The sequence below is a fragment of the Schistocerca americana genome, chromosome 1, assembly GCF_021461395.2.
Source record: "Schistocerca americana isolate TAMUIC-IGC-003095 chromosome 1, iqSchAmer2.1, whole genome shotgun sequence".
Taxonomy (NCBI): domain Eukaryota; kingdom Metazoa; phylum Arthropoda; class Insecta; order Orthoptera; family Acrididae; genus Schistocerca; species Schistocerca americana.
Genome location: NC_060119.1, coordinates 348,322,435 through 348,336,044, shown reverse-complemented (window position 1 = coordinate 348,336,044; position 13,610 = coordinate 348,322,435). Strand labels below are relative to the sequence as shown.

General features: G+C 37.7%; 1 protein-coding gene across 1 annotated transcript in view; it reads right to left on the bottom strand.

Moving 5' to 3' along the window:
* LOC124599517 (oxysterol-binding protein-related protein 2) overlaps positions 1-13,610 on the bottom strand; it is a 218,254-nt gene that overhangs the window by 17,135 nt on the left and 187,509 nt on the right. Inside the window, exons 9-11 of the mRNA XM_047136084.1 lie at positions 12,791-12,914; positions 12,570-12,713; positions 9,585-9,667 (exon numbers count right to left, since the gene is read on the bottom strand). Of these exons, the coding sequence (XP_046992040.1) occupies positions 9,585-9,667; positions 12,570-12,713; positions 12,791-12,914 (351 nt within the window). The remainder of the gene's footprint in view (positions 1-9,584; positions 9,668-12,569; positions 12,714-12,790; positions 12,915-13,610) is intronic.

The following is a 13,610-nucleotide window of genomic DNA, read 5'->3' as shown; positions in this document are numbered from 1 at the left end:
TGCCCATTGCAATCATAATTGATGACACCATTGCATCAACATCCTTATATTCAGTAGCAACAAAATCACAAAAGATTCCACTTCTTCCAGTATACATATTAAATATATTGAAGTATTCTATTTACCACAAGTTCTACAGGGTGTCCAAAAAAGGACTCCCTGATTTCAAAATTAAATATCTCGAAAACAAAGATCGATAGAGGAATGCAGTAAATGGTATGTGTACTGTGAAAGCTGTAAGAAGTTTATACAGCAGTTTGAAATAATAGTTACAAAAGCTGCTAACAGATGGCACTGTAATCGCCATATGTAATGCCTAGTATAAATAGTGATCCGAAGCCCAGAGCAATCAGTTCCACTATTGAAATGTGAAAGGAGGTTAGCGTACCGAAGGAAGAGATTAAAACCATGTACTCCATTGAACAACGCATTTTTCTGGCGCTGGAGTACCACAGGTTGGAAGAGAGTCCTACGGCAACAAGGCAAAGTTTTCAAGCACAATTTAATGTTCCAAAAGGACCCGATGCGAAAACCATTCGTACGCTCTTCGCAAAATTTCAACGAACAGGCAGCGTAACTGATGATCTAGTGGGGCATGTTGGCCGCAAGCAAACCACAGTTATGCCTGAAAATATCGCCACAGTTTCTGGAATTATTCAGTGAAATCCAATGTCATCCATCCGTAGAATTGCATCTGAGACTGGTTTGAAGCATTCCAGCACGCAGAAAATACTGAGAAAGAGCCTACACATGTTCCCATTCAAAATTCAAATGCACCAGGCCATACCCGTATGAGCTGTGCAACAAAGGGTTGCCTTTGCTAATCAGGTGCTCACAATGATAGATAGTGAAGGATTTGATGTTGGCTGCATCTGGTTTACAGATGAAGCACACTCCCACCTGAATGGATACGTGAATAAGCAGAACTGGCGATTTTGGGGTTCCGAAAAGCCATATTGGTGTGAAGTGAAATCCCTGTATTCTCCTAAAGTTACTGTGTGGGCTGCAGTATGCAGCAGAGGCATTATTGGCCCTTTTTACATTCGAGAAACGGTCACTGGTGCACGTTACGTTGCAATTTTGGAACAATTTGTCACCACACAGCAAGCGTTAGAGGATCGACCAGGTACTGAATGGTTTATGCAAGATGGAGCCCGACCACATCGGACCGAACAAGTGTTTCGCTTTCTTGAGGAATACTTCAGGAATCGAGTCATTACTTTGGAATATCCCAAATTTACTGGTGCAGGCATGGATTGGCCTCCATATTCGCCGGATTTGACTCCCTGTGACTTTTTTTGTGGGATACAGTGAAAGACAAGGTCTACCCGAAGCATCCCGCCACGCTGGACGAGCTTGAATTGGCGATCTCTGTGGCATGTGAATCCATTTCGGTTGAGACACTACGAAATGTGATGGCGAATTTCATTCTTCATTTGCGCCACCTCTGTAGTGCCAATGGTGAACATTTTTAAAACATTGTGAAGTGATTGTTTGCAAAGATTGCTTTCATACAATTATTTCACTTATGTATGCTGATATGAGCTGTACAGCATACAGCGCCATTTGTTAGCAGCTTTTGTAACTATTATTTCAAACTGCTGTATAAACTTCTTACAGCTTTCACAATAAACATACCGTTTACTGCATTCCTCTACTGATCTTTGTTTTCGATATATTTAATTTTGAAATCAGGGAGCCCTTTTCTGGACACCCTGTATATCAATAGGAGGAATGGCTGCACTTGTCTGTACACCACTGTGTACCACATGGGTTTCACAACCAATGCCTTGAATGCTCATGCAGAGCACACTATTCTGAATAAACATTGATTGTCCCAGCCCTCTTGTACGCACCAAAATTAGTGTTGCAGTTATCTGCACGAAACGCAATGATGTTGTCAACTAAATTATGCTTTCGTAAGATGCCTAGGACAAAACTAGCTAATGATTCTTCTGTTTCTCCACCAACGTTTATTTTGTACTGAATAGCTTTGGAAGGAATGAAATACCTAAATACAATTGGGGCTAATTTTAAGCTTTCATGATTTCATGCATCAGCTACCACAGACACATAATTAGCATCTCTAAGTTCTGATTGCACTTCCTGTATTGCATATGGCAATAAAACATTCACTACAATTGACTCGCACTTTGTCCTGCAACCAGTGACTTTCTTCTCAAAATGTTCTGATGACAAGAGCTGTGCAGCACATTGAATGGAATGAATGAAACACAAACAGCCCTTCTTCAGCATTAATGTGTTTATTTTGCTCAGTTTGTAGTTGATTGATACTTACGAAGGACATTATACTACTGAAAGTTCTCAAGGAAATTGCCAACATGTGCTTCTTCTTGTTAATGTGTTGTGTTATACTGGCATGTCCACGTTGAATGGTGAAAACTGAATGACAAAGTACATACTACATTCATAGATGTTGTGTTTTGCTTCAAGAAAGGAAACTCTACTTTAAGCAATGGAAACTCCAGGTTGGAATATCAATAATATTAGGAAAAGGATAGATTGCTACTCTCTATAAAGATGAAACACTGAGTTGCAGACAGGTACAACGAAATGACTGTTACACATTTAGCTTTCGGCCAAAGCCTTCTTCAGAAAAGAAAACACACACATATTCATATAAGCAAGCACATCTCACACGCAACTGCCACATCGAATGAAATCAGTAATCTCGAGTGGGCCAGGAAAGCGGAAAGGACAGCAGGGTTTGGGTAGAAGGAGAGAAGAGCACTGCCAGGCAAAGTGTGTGGTGACTAGATGATGACATGAGAAGGCTGCTGTTTCTGTTCTTTTCCACTACCTCCTCCCCCCCCCCCCCCCCCCTCTCCCTTTCACACCTTGCAGCCAACTGCACTGCCAGCAGTCTTGAAAAGTCCTTGTACACTCCACCTGAGAGCACTCTTCTCTCCCCTCACCCATACCTTGCTATCCCTCCCCATTCCCCGCCCCACTCCACCACTCCATACTAATAATTTCATTTTACATGACAGATGCACTCCGGTCTGAGCTGTCCGAGATGGAAGTCACGTGTTTGTGAGGTGTGCTTGCTTGTATGAATGGATGTGCATTTTCTTTTCTGAAGATGGCTTTGGCCAGAAGCTAAATGTGTAGCAGTTTTTTTGTTATACCCTGTCTGCAACTCAGTGTGTAATCTTTATGTTAAGCAGCAATCCCTAATAGTGTTCAAACCCTACCTTTAAGAGTTTCGGAGAAAGTACATTTTCTTTTCCCCATATTAACATGCATATGTGTCTTGAACAAAGTGAAAGTAAACAATAGAACTCACTCGCAGAAGCTCACTGTGCCCTCATTGTTAAAAGCTGTTCACTACTTTTTATTGTACTTTCAGTACAAATATGAACACTAAGCAATCTGCAGCTGCTGCCAGTCCATAAGATCTAATGATTTGTAGCTAATTCATATTTGTTAATACAGATGACCACAACATTTGAACATTAATGTCCTAATAATGAGCTTTCACAACACTTCATTATTTCCATATGTCATTTCTACACAGAAAAATGACCATTACGAAGCTCACACCAGAGTTGTCATCACTGAGCAAGGCAGAGGAAAGTCTTTTCTCCATAACTCTACTGTCAATGAGTACTTTCCCACTCTGCTCTTGTTACGGGCCAGGAGCCAAGAAAACTTAACACCTGAAATGTTGCAGCTAGCATCTGCATTCTCTTCAACATTCAAGTTGCACCTGGCTCTCAGTAAGAAAATGTCAAAAACATATGTGACAAAATTGACATTTAAAACAAAAAAACAGAGAACTAAATGAAAAAGTTAAAGTTAAGGTCTACAGAAAAATGGGACATTTGGTATCTCATTAAAGGCTTCTTGGGACAACTGGACACACAACAAAAAAAGGATCAGTCCTGTTAAAAACTGGATGTTTGGTCACCCTAAATCATCCCAACAGATATAGTTAGTCATTTTACATGACTTCAGCTCCCAATCAAGGTTTTGTTTGTTATTACAATAAACGAGGCTCAAGGTCAAAGAGAAGAGGAGAGGGGGAGGAAATGAACATTGAGAGAGGGAGGAAGTGGGAGGAAATAGACACAGAGATGGGGAAGGTGGAGATGGAGAGATAGAGAGCAGGAGGAAGCAGATGTCAGGTATTTTTCATTTGGACTGGTACTTTCTCATACCTTCTCAGCTCCTCTTTTTCTGTTAACTTCACATTACACATTAAAGAGATTGCAATATATAAATATAGACACATAGAGCCCTTCTACAAGTGCTCCTGTTTTTATCTATCAAATTATGAATTTTATTGTTTCAAAACAAATTACCAAAATGTATACACACCTTCCCATATCAGGTAAGGAAAACGATGTTTGACATATGACCTCCTCTACTGAACTAGCATGCCAGACTCCACTTGCATTTCGCTAACAACATGCCAAATTTCCTCCTGTAACTCGTAGATTTTTCATGGTGTATTGACTTACACCAACGATTTAAGATAACTCCCAAACAGACAAAAATAGTAAGGGGTAAGTCACGTGGCTTTAGTGGCCATTGATGGTACATGAGGTGATCTGAAACCATTCACAGAGCAACTCAATTGTTTTGTGGGAAATGTGAACAGGTGGCTCAATCCTGCTGAAACCACAACATTTGAACATTCATTCCACTGAAATGAAGGCACAAAAACTTCTTATCAATACACAGTATCAAGTTCCATTAACTGACACAACTTGTCCTGTCACACCTTCAAGAAAATATGGGCTGATTATAACACCTACACAGCAAACACATCAAACCATCGCATGCCGTGGATGAATTCACAAGTCTTCAATAAACTAGGATTTTTTTTTTATTCTCAGATACACCAGTTCCCCCCCCCCCACCCCCCACCCCACCCCTCCACAAAGCCATTCAATTGGAAGTGTTACTCCGTCTCTAAAGATCATGTTCCTTGCAAAACCACCATATTCTTGCTGTCTTCTCAGGAACCAGTCAATAAAATGCTACCTTTCCTCATCATCAGCTTCTTTCAGCTGCTGTGTTAATTACATTATGTAAGAGTAGTAATGAATATCACAGTGGTAAGTATAATATGCTGAAAAAAATCCTACACCCAGTTTTTGAGAAAGGTGAAGAATCGACTTCACTAATAGCCACACTTTCACGAACCACTGCAAGCACAGATTGGCCAGAATGAGGGTATCCAGAATTCTTAATGTTCACTCTTGAACTTGTTTCATCGAACTTTACAATAAGTCTGCAAGTTTTTGATTCATTTGGTGTTCCATTGCATCCTAGAATCATATGAAGTCATCTCACAGTTGCTGCATTGCACCCTAGAATCATATGAAGACATCTCACAGTTCCTGCATGACTTTCCTGTTCTCATATAATATTTAAACTATTAGCATCCACTGCACAACAGTAAACAGCTCCATGGTTAGACACACAATGAAGAAATGTGAGAAATTTAGACCAAAGCAACAATCAAAATATTTACAGGAATGGAAATGATACTCAACAATGTGCACAAACAAGAATATACCACATGATTAGAAAAAGCTGCACTTTTAGAAGGGCCCTTTAGTTTACAATCCTTTTGATTCTATAGATCATAACTGTATCTAGTATATTGTAGTCAAGTAAAAAATATGTCTGGATTTCTCCCCTTTCTCAAATAAAGCACAAATATATTTATAAAACAGTATCTCTTCCCAAGAATCCATGTGTAACACACAGTTACAGATATACTGATTCTGCTAACCAGTTATGTCTGCCCAGTGTAATAAAAAAAAAATTTAAAGGAATTAAATTATATATGATTGCGTTGTTAAAATGTTCTGTGCTTATTGGTATTCTTTTGGGCATCAGACTTCCTTACATTTTTGTTGAAGCTGCAGGCGGCGGAGGACTCCGGGGACAACGGTGCTTGACATAATCACAAAAATCCTCTTCCTGTAATTTTCCTCTTCACTTACTTCAATAACAAAAATGCTTGATATGGTTCTTTAACATTGTATTATTCATTCAAATGTATAATTCAATCGAGATCGCAATACTTCATCTCTAAAATTGCACATCCTCATCGTCCTTCTACATCTGAGAGAGTTAGACTGTGTCTGTCTAAAACAAAAAACTGTACAACCAATTGAATGAGAAAATGTTTTCATTTGTCTGCACCTTACTGTGCATTCACAATTAATGTCTTTGCCAACCCTCTGGTTGCACGGTGTTTCAATTTTTTTTAATTTTTTTTTTAATTTTTTTTTATTTATTAATATAAATCTTAATTTTACAGCCTCCTGGGGGCCTTTCATCATGTACTTATACACCAGCTCACTGTTTCTGTAAATGAAGGACAGTGTGCGCTATATGTTCAATTGATTCATCTGCTAATGTAACTTTCCTGCTCAGTTCCAAGTGACTTTGCAAAACTGTTAGCACACTGGACAAACATTCAGTAAGATGAACATTCAAATCCACATCTGATCATCCAGATTCAGGTCTTCCATGATTTCCCTACATGGTCCGAGAAAACACTGGGATGGTTCCTTTGAAATGGCACACACAATTTCTGTCCTCATCCTAAAAACAACCCAAGCTTGTACTCTGATTCAAATGAACTCAATGTCGATGAGACATCAGACCCCGGCTTAGGTCTTTCAGAGCCCTGTCAAATTCTTCTCACAGTATCATATTTCCCATTTCATACTCATCTGTGTACTCTTCCTTTTCTACAATATTACCTTCAAGTTCATTCCGTTTGCATAGCCCATCTCTACATTCCTGCCACCTTTCAGCTTACCCTTCTTTACTTGGTACTTGTTTTCCATCAAGCTCTTGATATTTGAGCAGCTGGTTATCTTTCCTCCAAAGGCCTCTTTAATTCTCCTACATATGGTATCTTATATTACATTTGTCCTCCACCTATTCCTGCTTAACCACTGTGCACTTCCTGTTAATCTCACATTTTAGCGGGTGCTGATAACCTCGCTGTTGTGCGCCCTAAAACACTAATAATCATCATCATCATCACTTTTTAGATATTTTCATTCTCTTTAGCCTGCTCCACTTGCTGCACTTTTATATTTTCTTCTTCCATCAATTAAATATAGTACCTCCTGTGATATCCAAGGATTTCTAATAGGTCTTGTCTTTTAACTTACTTAATCCTCTGCTGCCTTCATTTTTCACCTCTCACAGCAACCCATTCATCTACTGTTGTATTCCTTTCCCCTCTTTGATTCACTCCTTGCCTAATGATTCCTATGAAATTCTCAGTGACCTCTTGTTCTTTCAACTTATCCAGGTCCCATCTCCATAATTTCATAACTTTTTGCAATTTCTTCAGTTTTAATCTATATTTCATAAACAATAAATTGTGGTTAGAGTCCACACCTGCCCCTGAACATCTTACAGTTGGTTACAACATCCCTGTATTACCATTATATGATCAATCTGAAACCTTCCAGTGTCCCCAGACCTCTTCCACATCTACAGCCTTCTTTCATGATTCTTATACCAATATTAACAATGATTAAATTACGCTCTGAACAAAGTTTTACCAGGCTGCTTCCTCTTTCATTTCTTCCCCCCACTCCATACTCCGTACCTGTACTCACCTGACCAGAAGTTCTTTTCCTCCTGTCACCAAACTTCACAAATTCCCACCATATCTAACTTCAATATATCCATTTCCCCTTTGAGCTTTTCTAAATTACCTATCCAATTAAGAAATCTAACATTTCATGCTACAGTTCATAGTCTACTAACAATGACATCCTCCTGTAGTCCCTGCCCAGAGATCCAAATGGGGGACTATTTTACCTCCAGAATTTTTTACCCAAGAGAATGTCATCACCATTTAACCATACAGTAGAGCTGCATGCTGTTGCTGTGGTTTTCCCCTGCTTTCAGTCATTCACAGTAGCACCACAGCAAGGCCATTTTGGCTGATGTTACAAGGCCAGATCAGTGAAGACCCTGTCCTCTGCAACTACTGAAAAGGCTGCTGCCCATCTTCAAGAATCACATATTTGTCTGGTCTCTCAATGGATACCCCTTTACTGAGGTTGCACATAAGGTATGGCTATCTGTATCATTGAGGCACACAAGGCAACCCAACATGGCAAGGTCCATTGTTCATGGGTGTAAGTGTATATAATTTCAGTAGACAATTAGCAATTTTTTTATAACTTGCAATAAATATTTTATTTTCTATTTGGAACACAATTCATTTTCCTTCAACTCTTTCCTGTCTTTCGTACAGATGAAGGAACTATGGTTCTAAAAATTAGCATTTGTGGTTTTTTCCTCAATTTTCTCTGGTAAATGACATACTTATTTGACTGTACATTCATTTTGGATATTACTTTAATTATAAATGATTTAGTCACTGGTGAGACTAGTTACTGATGTGGAGATCTAAAGTTTAATTTTCACTGACCATCCCTGTTTTATCCATACTGTAAGGTATTCCAAACAAGAACCTACATGATTTTTAAATGTGACACTTATGAATGGCAGTAGTGTGCTAACCATATAGTCTTCCAAAATTGCCACCAAATTTTGTCTTCCTGTGCAAGAAGAATCTGTTGTGGTTGGAGTAAATTGATCCACTGCACAGGTTTATTATTTTAGGTACTTTATTGTTATTTAAACTACTATCACTTTTAACCATAAATTTAAGCAAATACACAAAAGCATATGTATCTCTCATTACTACAGTATCACATTATCAATCATTCTGTTGACTATATAAACATTTTTAAAACAATCTGTACTTTCAAACCTCTATAAGCATGTACAATGAAAAGCATGCTCAGATGTGGGAAAACATGTTTCAGTAATAAATACATGGCAATTTTTTTAAAAAAAGTTGCGTATTATTGAACTGAGAAATTTTGGACTGGACTCTATGTTACTCTCATATTACATTCTGTAGTGTATTTACAATGAACATCGGACGTACACACTATCACTAATTATATGTACAGACATGTCACATACATTAGATGCAAGTGGTTTCTGCGAAAGCTTCACATATAGTTCACACCATTAATACAGTATCACATTATCAATCATTCTGTTGACTATATAAACATTTTTAAAACAATCTGTACTTTCAAACCTCTATAAGCATGTACAATGAAAAGCATGCTCAGATGTGGGAAAACATGTTTCATTAATAAATACATGGCAATTTTTTTAAAAAAAAGTTGCGTATTATTGAACTGAGAAATTTTGCACTGGACTCTGTGTTACTCTCATATTACATTCTGTAGTGTATTTACAATGAACATCGGACGTACACACTATCACTAATTATATGTACAGACATGTCACGTACATTCGATGCAAGTGGTTTCTGCGAATGCTTCACATATAGTTCAAACCAAATGCTGTAGCAACTAAATATCAGTGTTAGTATAATGCTGCTCTCAGTTTTAGAGTCCACCTCACTGTTTAGTGCCATTTCTATCATAGTGTTTATGAAATAGTGTCAATACATTATTAATGGATCATTAGGTGAGAAAAATATCTACTTGAATGAAAGATCATGAATGATACCATTCTCTTACCTGCAATCAGTGGGACAGAGTTTCTCCCTCATTCCTTCTTCCATTTCATTCAAGGACATGGCAAACAAAGTGAACTGGTAGTACTGTCAAAAAAGAAAGAAAATTAATAATATCAATAGCACTAGTAATAACAATAGTACTACTACCACTACCAACAACAACAACAACAACAACAACAAAAACAACTGCTATAGGCACGTGGAAAATTTGCACATTATGACTTGTATGAATATCATACCAAAAGCCTCATTTGATTTATGAATTAATACAGTTATTTCACGTGTTCATATGCTCTATTGTTTGTGAAAACTGCAAAACTGTGGTAAAAATATGTCTTCAACTCACATAGGCTTTGAAAGCATGCTGGGAATTTCATTCCAGAAAGTGTCTATCCAAGCTTGCAATTGAGTTACATTAGTTTGAGATGAAAATCAAAAACGGGGTTGAGAACCAACAAAACACCAAAGCAATACATCTAGTGAATGGGCTGGCGAAGTGAGAAGAGGAACCTCAAATGCAAGTCACAAGTCTGGAATGTGGCTGAGCTGTTGTCATGTAGTTCAGAAAAGCTACCAAAAAAGATTACACATTCTGCTCTACAGCTCTGTAAATGGAGTGACCGGTACTGAGAATACAAAATGAACTAACTGGGTGACAGAAGTATCCAATGTCAACCTAAATCAATGCCAGGAGTTGGGATGGCTCCATCTAATGAATTTTGGAATACTGTATTCATCTATGTAACATTTTAAATGCTCTCATCCAACATTATTATCCAAACTGAAGTAAATTTCATAGTCTGCTCCTGGTCCACAGTTAACTTTCTGTATTCATGTGCTGGCTACAGCTGAAGATATTTTGTTTGTATCCAATGAATCCCCAGCTCTCTGAGACTGCAGATTTGTGTGCAAGTTGCACTTGCGTGACTGTGTGTGTGTGTGTTGGTGTTGGTGTGTGTGTGTGTGTGTGTGTGTGTGTGTCTGCAGCTGACAAAGGCCTTAATGACCGAAAGCTATGATTGTGTGAATCTTTTTATTGTGCCTATCGTCGCTCAGCATCTCCGCTATATGGCGAGTAGCAACTTTGCTTCTCTCATATTGTTACATTCCATCCTGGATTTTCCATTGTTTGAATCCCAAGCATAGGATGATATGCACAAATTCATAAGTACAGCATGTTATGGTCACCTGCAGGAACCAGGCAATGACCCACCTTAGACAATGCTCCTACATTGTGCCACCAGTTAGACGAGTTGACTGATAGTTTGTGGTGAGGTCACACACTGTATTTTAGAAGCAAGTCACTCCTTGTCTAGTTGCCTTCACTCTATCCTTTCAGACACATCACTGTAGTATCATTACATCCCATGGAGCTGCAGTGTCCCAATATAACAAACTACACTCATGAAGAGTGTGTTCGGACTGTAACAGGAGATGAGCAGTAACTCAAGCAACCTTTATGACTGACAGACACACACTCAATGCCCCTCTACATACATAGGTGCCACTCATTCAGGCATTCAGGAGGTCATAGGGGGAGGGGGAAAGGGGTGGGGGCTTTTTGCCATGCACGTGCATGCCCTCACACACACACACACACACACACACACACACACACAGCGGCAACAAGAGATGGGTTACGTTTGCTGATTATGAACTACTAATTCATTGCCACCTTTCCCTTGGTTGTCACACACTTTTTCTTCCATTTGGTTGCTGCTCAGGCATTATCTCATACAATAGTCCTCCAATCACATAGTGAGTTGAGACCATTATTTGCTACAATTTACACTATTATCAACCATAACACAGGTTTGCCTTCTGTTTCAGACTTTGCAATATTTTATGCAGTCTAGGCTCATACATTCCTTAACTCAGTATTTCATTTCTAGGATTCTACTTTTCTAACTTGTTGTTTTTCTCCATGTTTTATTACCAGCAAAAATGAAAACATAGCCACTGTTTTATTAAATTTTATTTCATCTTTTTTACACTGTAATCTCATACTTCTTGTAACTTTAAAGTTAGTAAATTTGTTCCAACATTCTACTGCAATTGTGTGTAACATTATGTGCTCGATATTTACTTTTTCTGTGATATAAAGTCTATATATGATGTAGGAGGCAAAAAAGATGAAGACTAGTTGTTAATCACACTGCAGTCTGCTCGAAAGCTATCTATAAAACTTCGGACTGAACAAAAGCTGAAAAGATTGAAGGATAACATATTCAAACACAATTTTGATCTAATAAAATTTCTGGCTTGATATGTGCTGAGTAGGTCACAACACATTTAGGAGTTTTCAGGGTTTTATTGTCAGTAAAGAGAAAATGTGTTAGCTTCATAGCTCTGCATGCTCAAATTTTCCATTTCTTAACTTAATCATCTAAAAAAATAACTGAATAAAATAAAAAATTTAAGAAAAAACAGGAAAATCTTTCTTCAGCTTCCTGATTAATATTAATCAACTCAGTATCATCACCCCCATCAATCATCATCAACTGATAAAAACAGTGCCATTTCTGCACATCGATTTGAAGACAAACGATAAAATTTCAAAGTTGATGAAATTTCAAAGTTGGTCCCTATTTCCATTTTTGTTTACCTTTCCTTGATTATTGAAACATATTTCTACTGGCTAATTTCTTATTCTTACACTTAAATCTTCTTTCAATTACTACATAGGTATTTTTATTCACAGAATTACATGTGTTCATCATGAATTTGTAGGTTAGACCTTAATTTCCCCCCTCTTCATTAACGTAATTTAAAGCAATAGTTTGGAAAACAAAATAGACCTTGTAAATTGCAAGACCATGTAAGTTGAACAGCAATGAAAAAATAAACTATGGAACTTTAATACTTCTCATACTTCATTTATGAATGGAATGCCCTACTAAACAATTACTGCAGAACCCAGTAATACAGTAAAATGTAAAAAAATACTTAGTACTACATGCAGATTTTACAATGAGGTGTGACTTACATCTGCTGCATTTTCTGGTCGTGGGTCAGCCTCCCACATGGTTACTGAATTAGGAATATCAATGGAGTAGGTGGAATCACATTTTGGAATATCTCCATCCACTGGTTCAGGTATTGGACATCCATCATCAGCACTAAAGCTTGCCTGATGAGATATATAAAACTATGAGTTCATTACACTAAAAACAATGAAACAGACATTGCAAAGTTCAACAATCATACCTCAGACTGTGAGTTGCTTTTAAATGGCCCAACTTTTAAACTGTTGAGCTTAGCTAAAACTTTTTTTGGAGTATTTGATGGGCTATCTGTAGGTGTAGATCCCTTTCCTTTATCGCCATCTCTTCTGAGAATGAAATGAGGAAAATGATTAATAGTTCTTGAAATCAACTTCACTCCACTTAAGATACAAGAGTACATATAATTAATTAATAGCATGTACAAAAGATCAATTCACTTGACTATAAAATAACGCTACTACAGAATACAACCCAAACCTTAACCTAAAATAAATACCACAAGTACAGAAATACATGTTGTGTAGAAGCTGATACAGGTAGGTTTTTTAGATGGCGATCTTGAAATGTCTTTGGTCAATGCATAAAAATGTTTCTTTCTCCCGTTTTACATTATCTTAAATATGGTAATTGGTGAGGAAATTCTTTAGACATGCAGTAGATTATATAGCACCAATTGTTGTTGCAAGGAACATGAGCAGAATATAAACAAAGTCAATTATGACTCACCTCATTGGAGTGCACTGGTTACAAACAATGGATTTATGCTCATTTTCTGAATTATACTCAAATGATTTACCAAGGATCTAGGACACAACAACCGTCAACCATCAGTTTCAGTATCTCAGTTATTTGGAGTGACCATGAAGACAGTAACCTGTGTACTTCACACAGTCTTGCCAAACTTTTTATTTCTGAAGCCAGCACAAAACTCACAGCACTAATCAGTGTAATTAACATAATTGCTTATTTCACTTTCACTGTTGATAGCTCTGTCATACAGGTTGACAATAGGTTCCAACAAA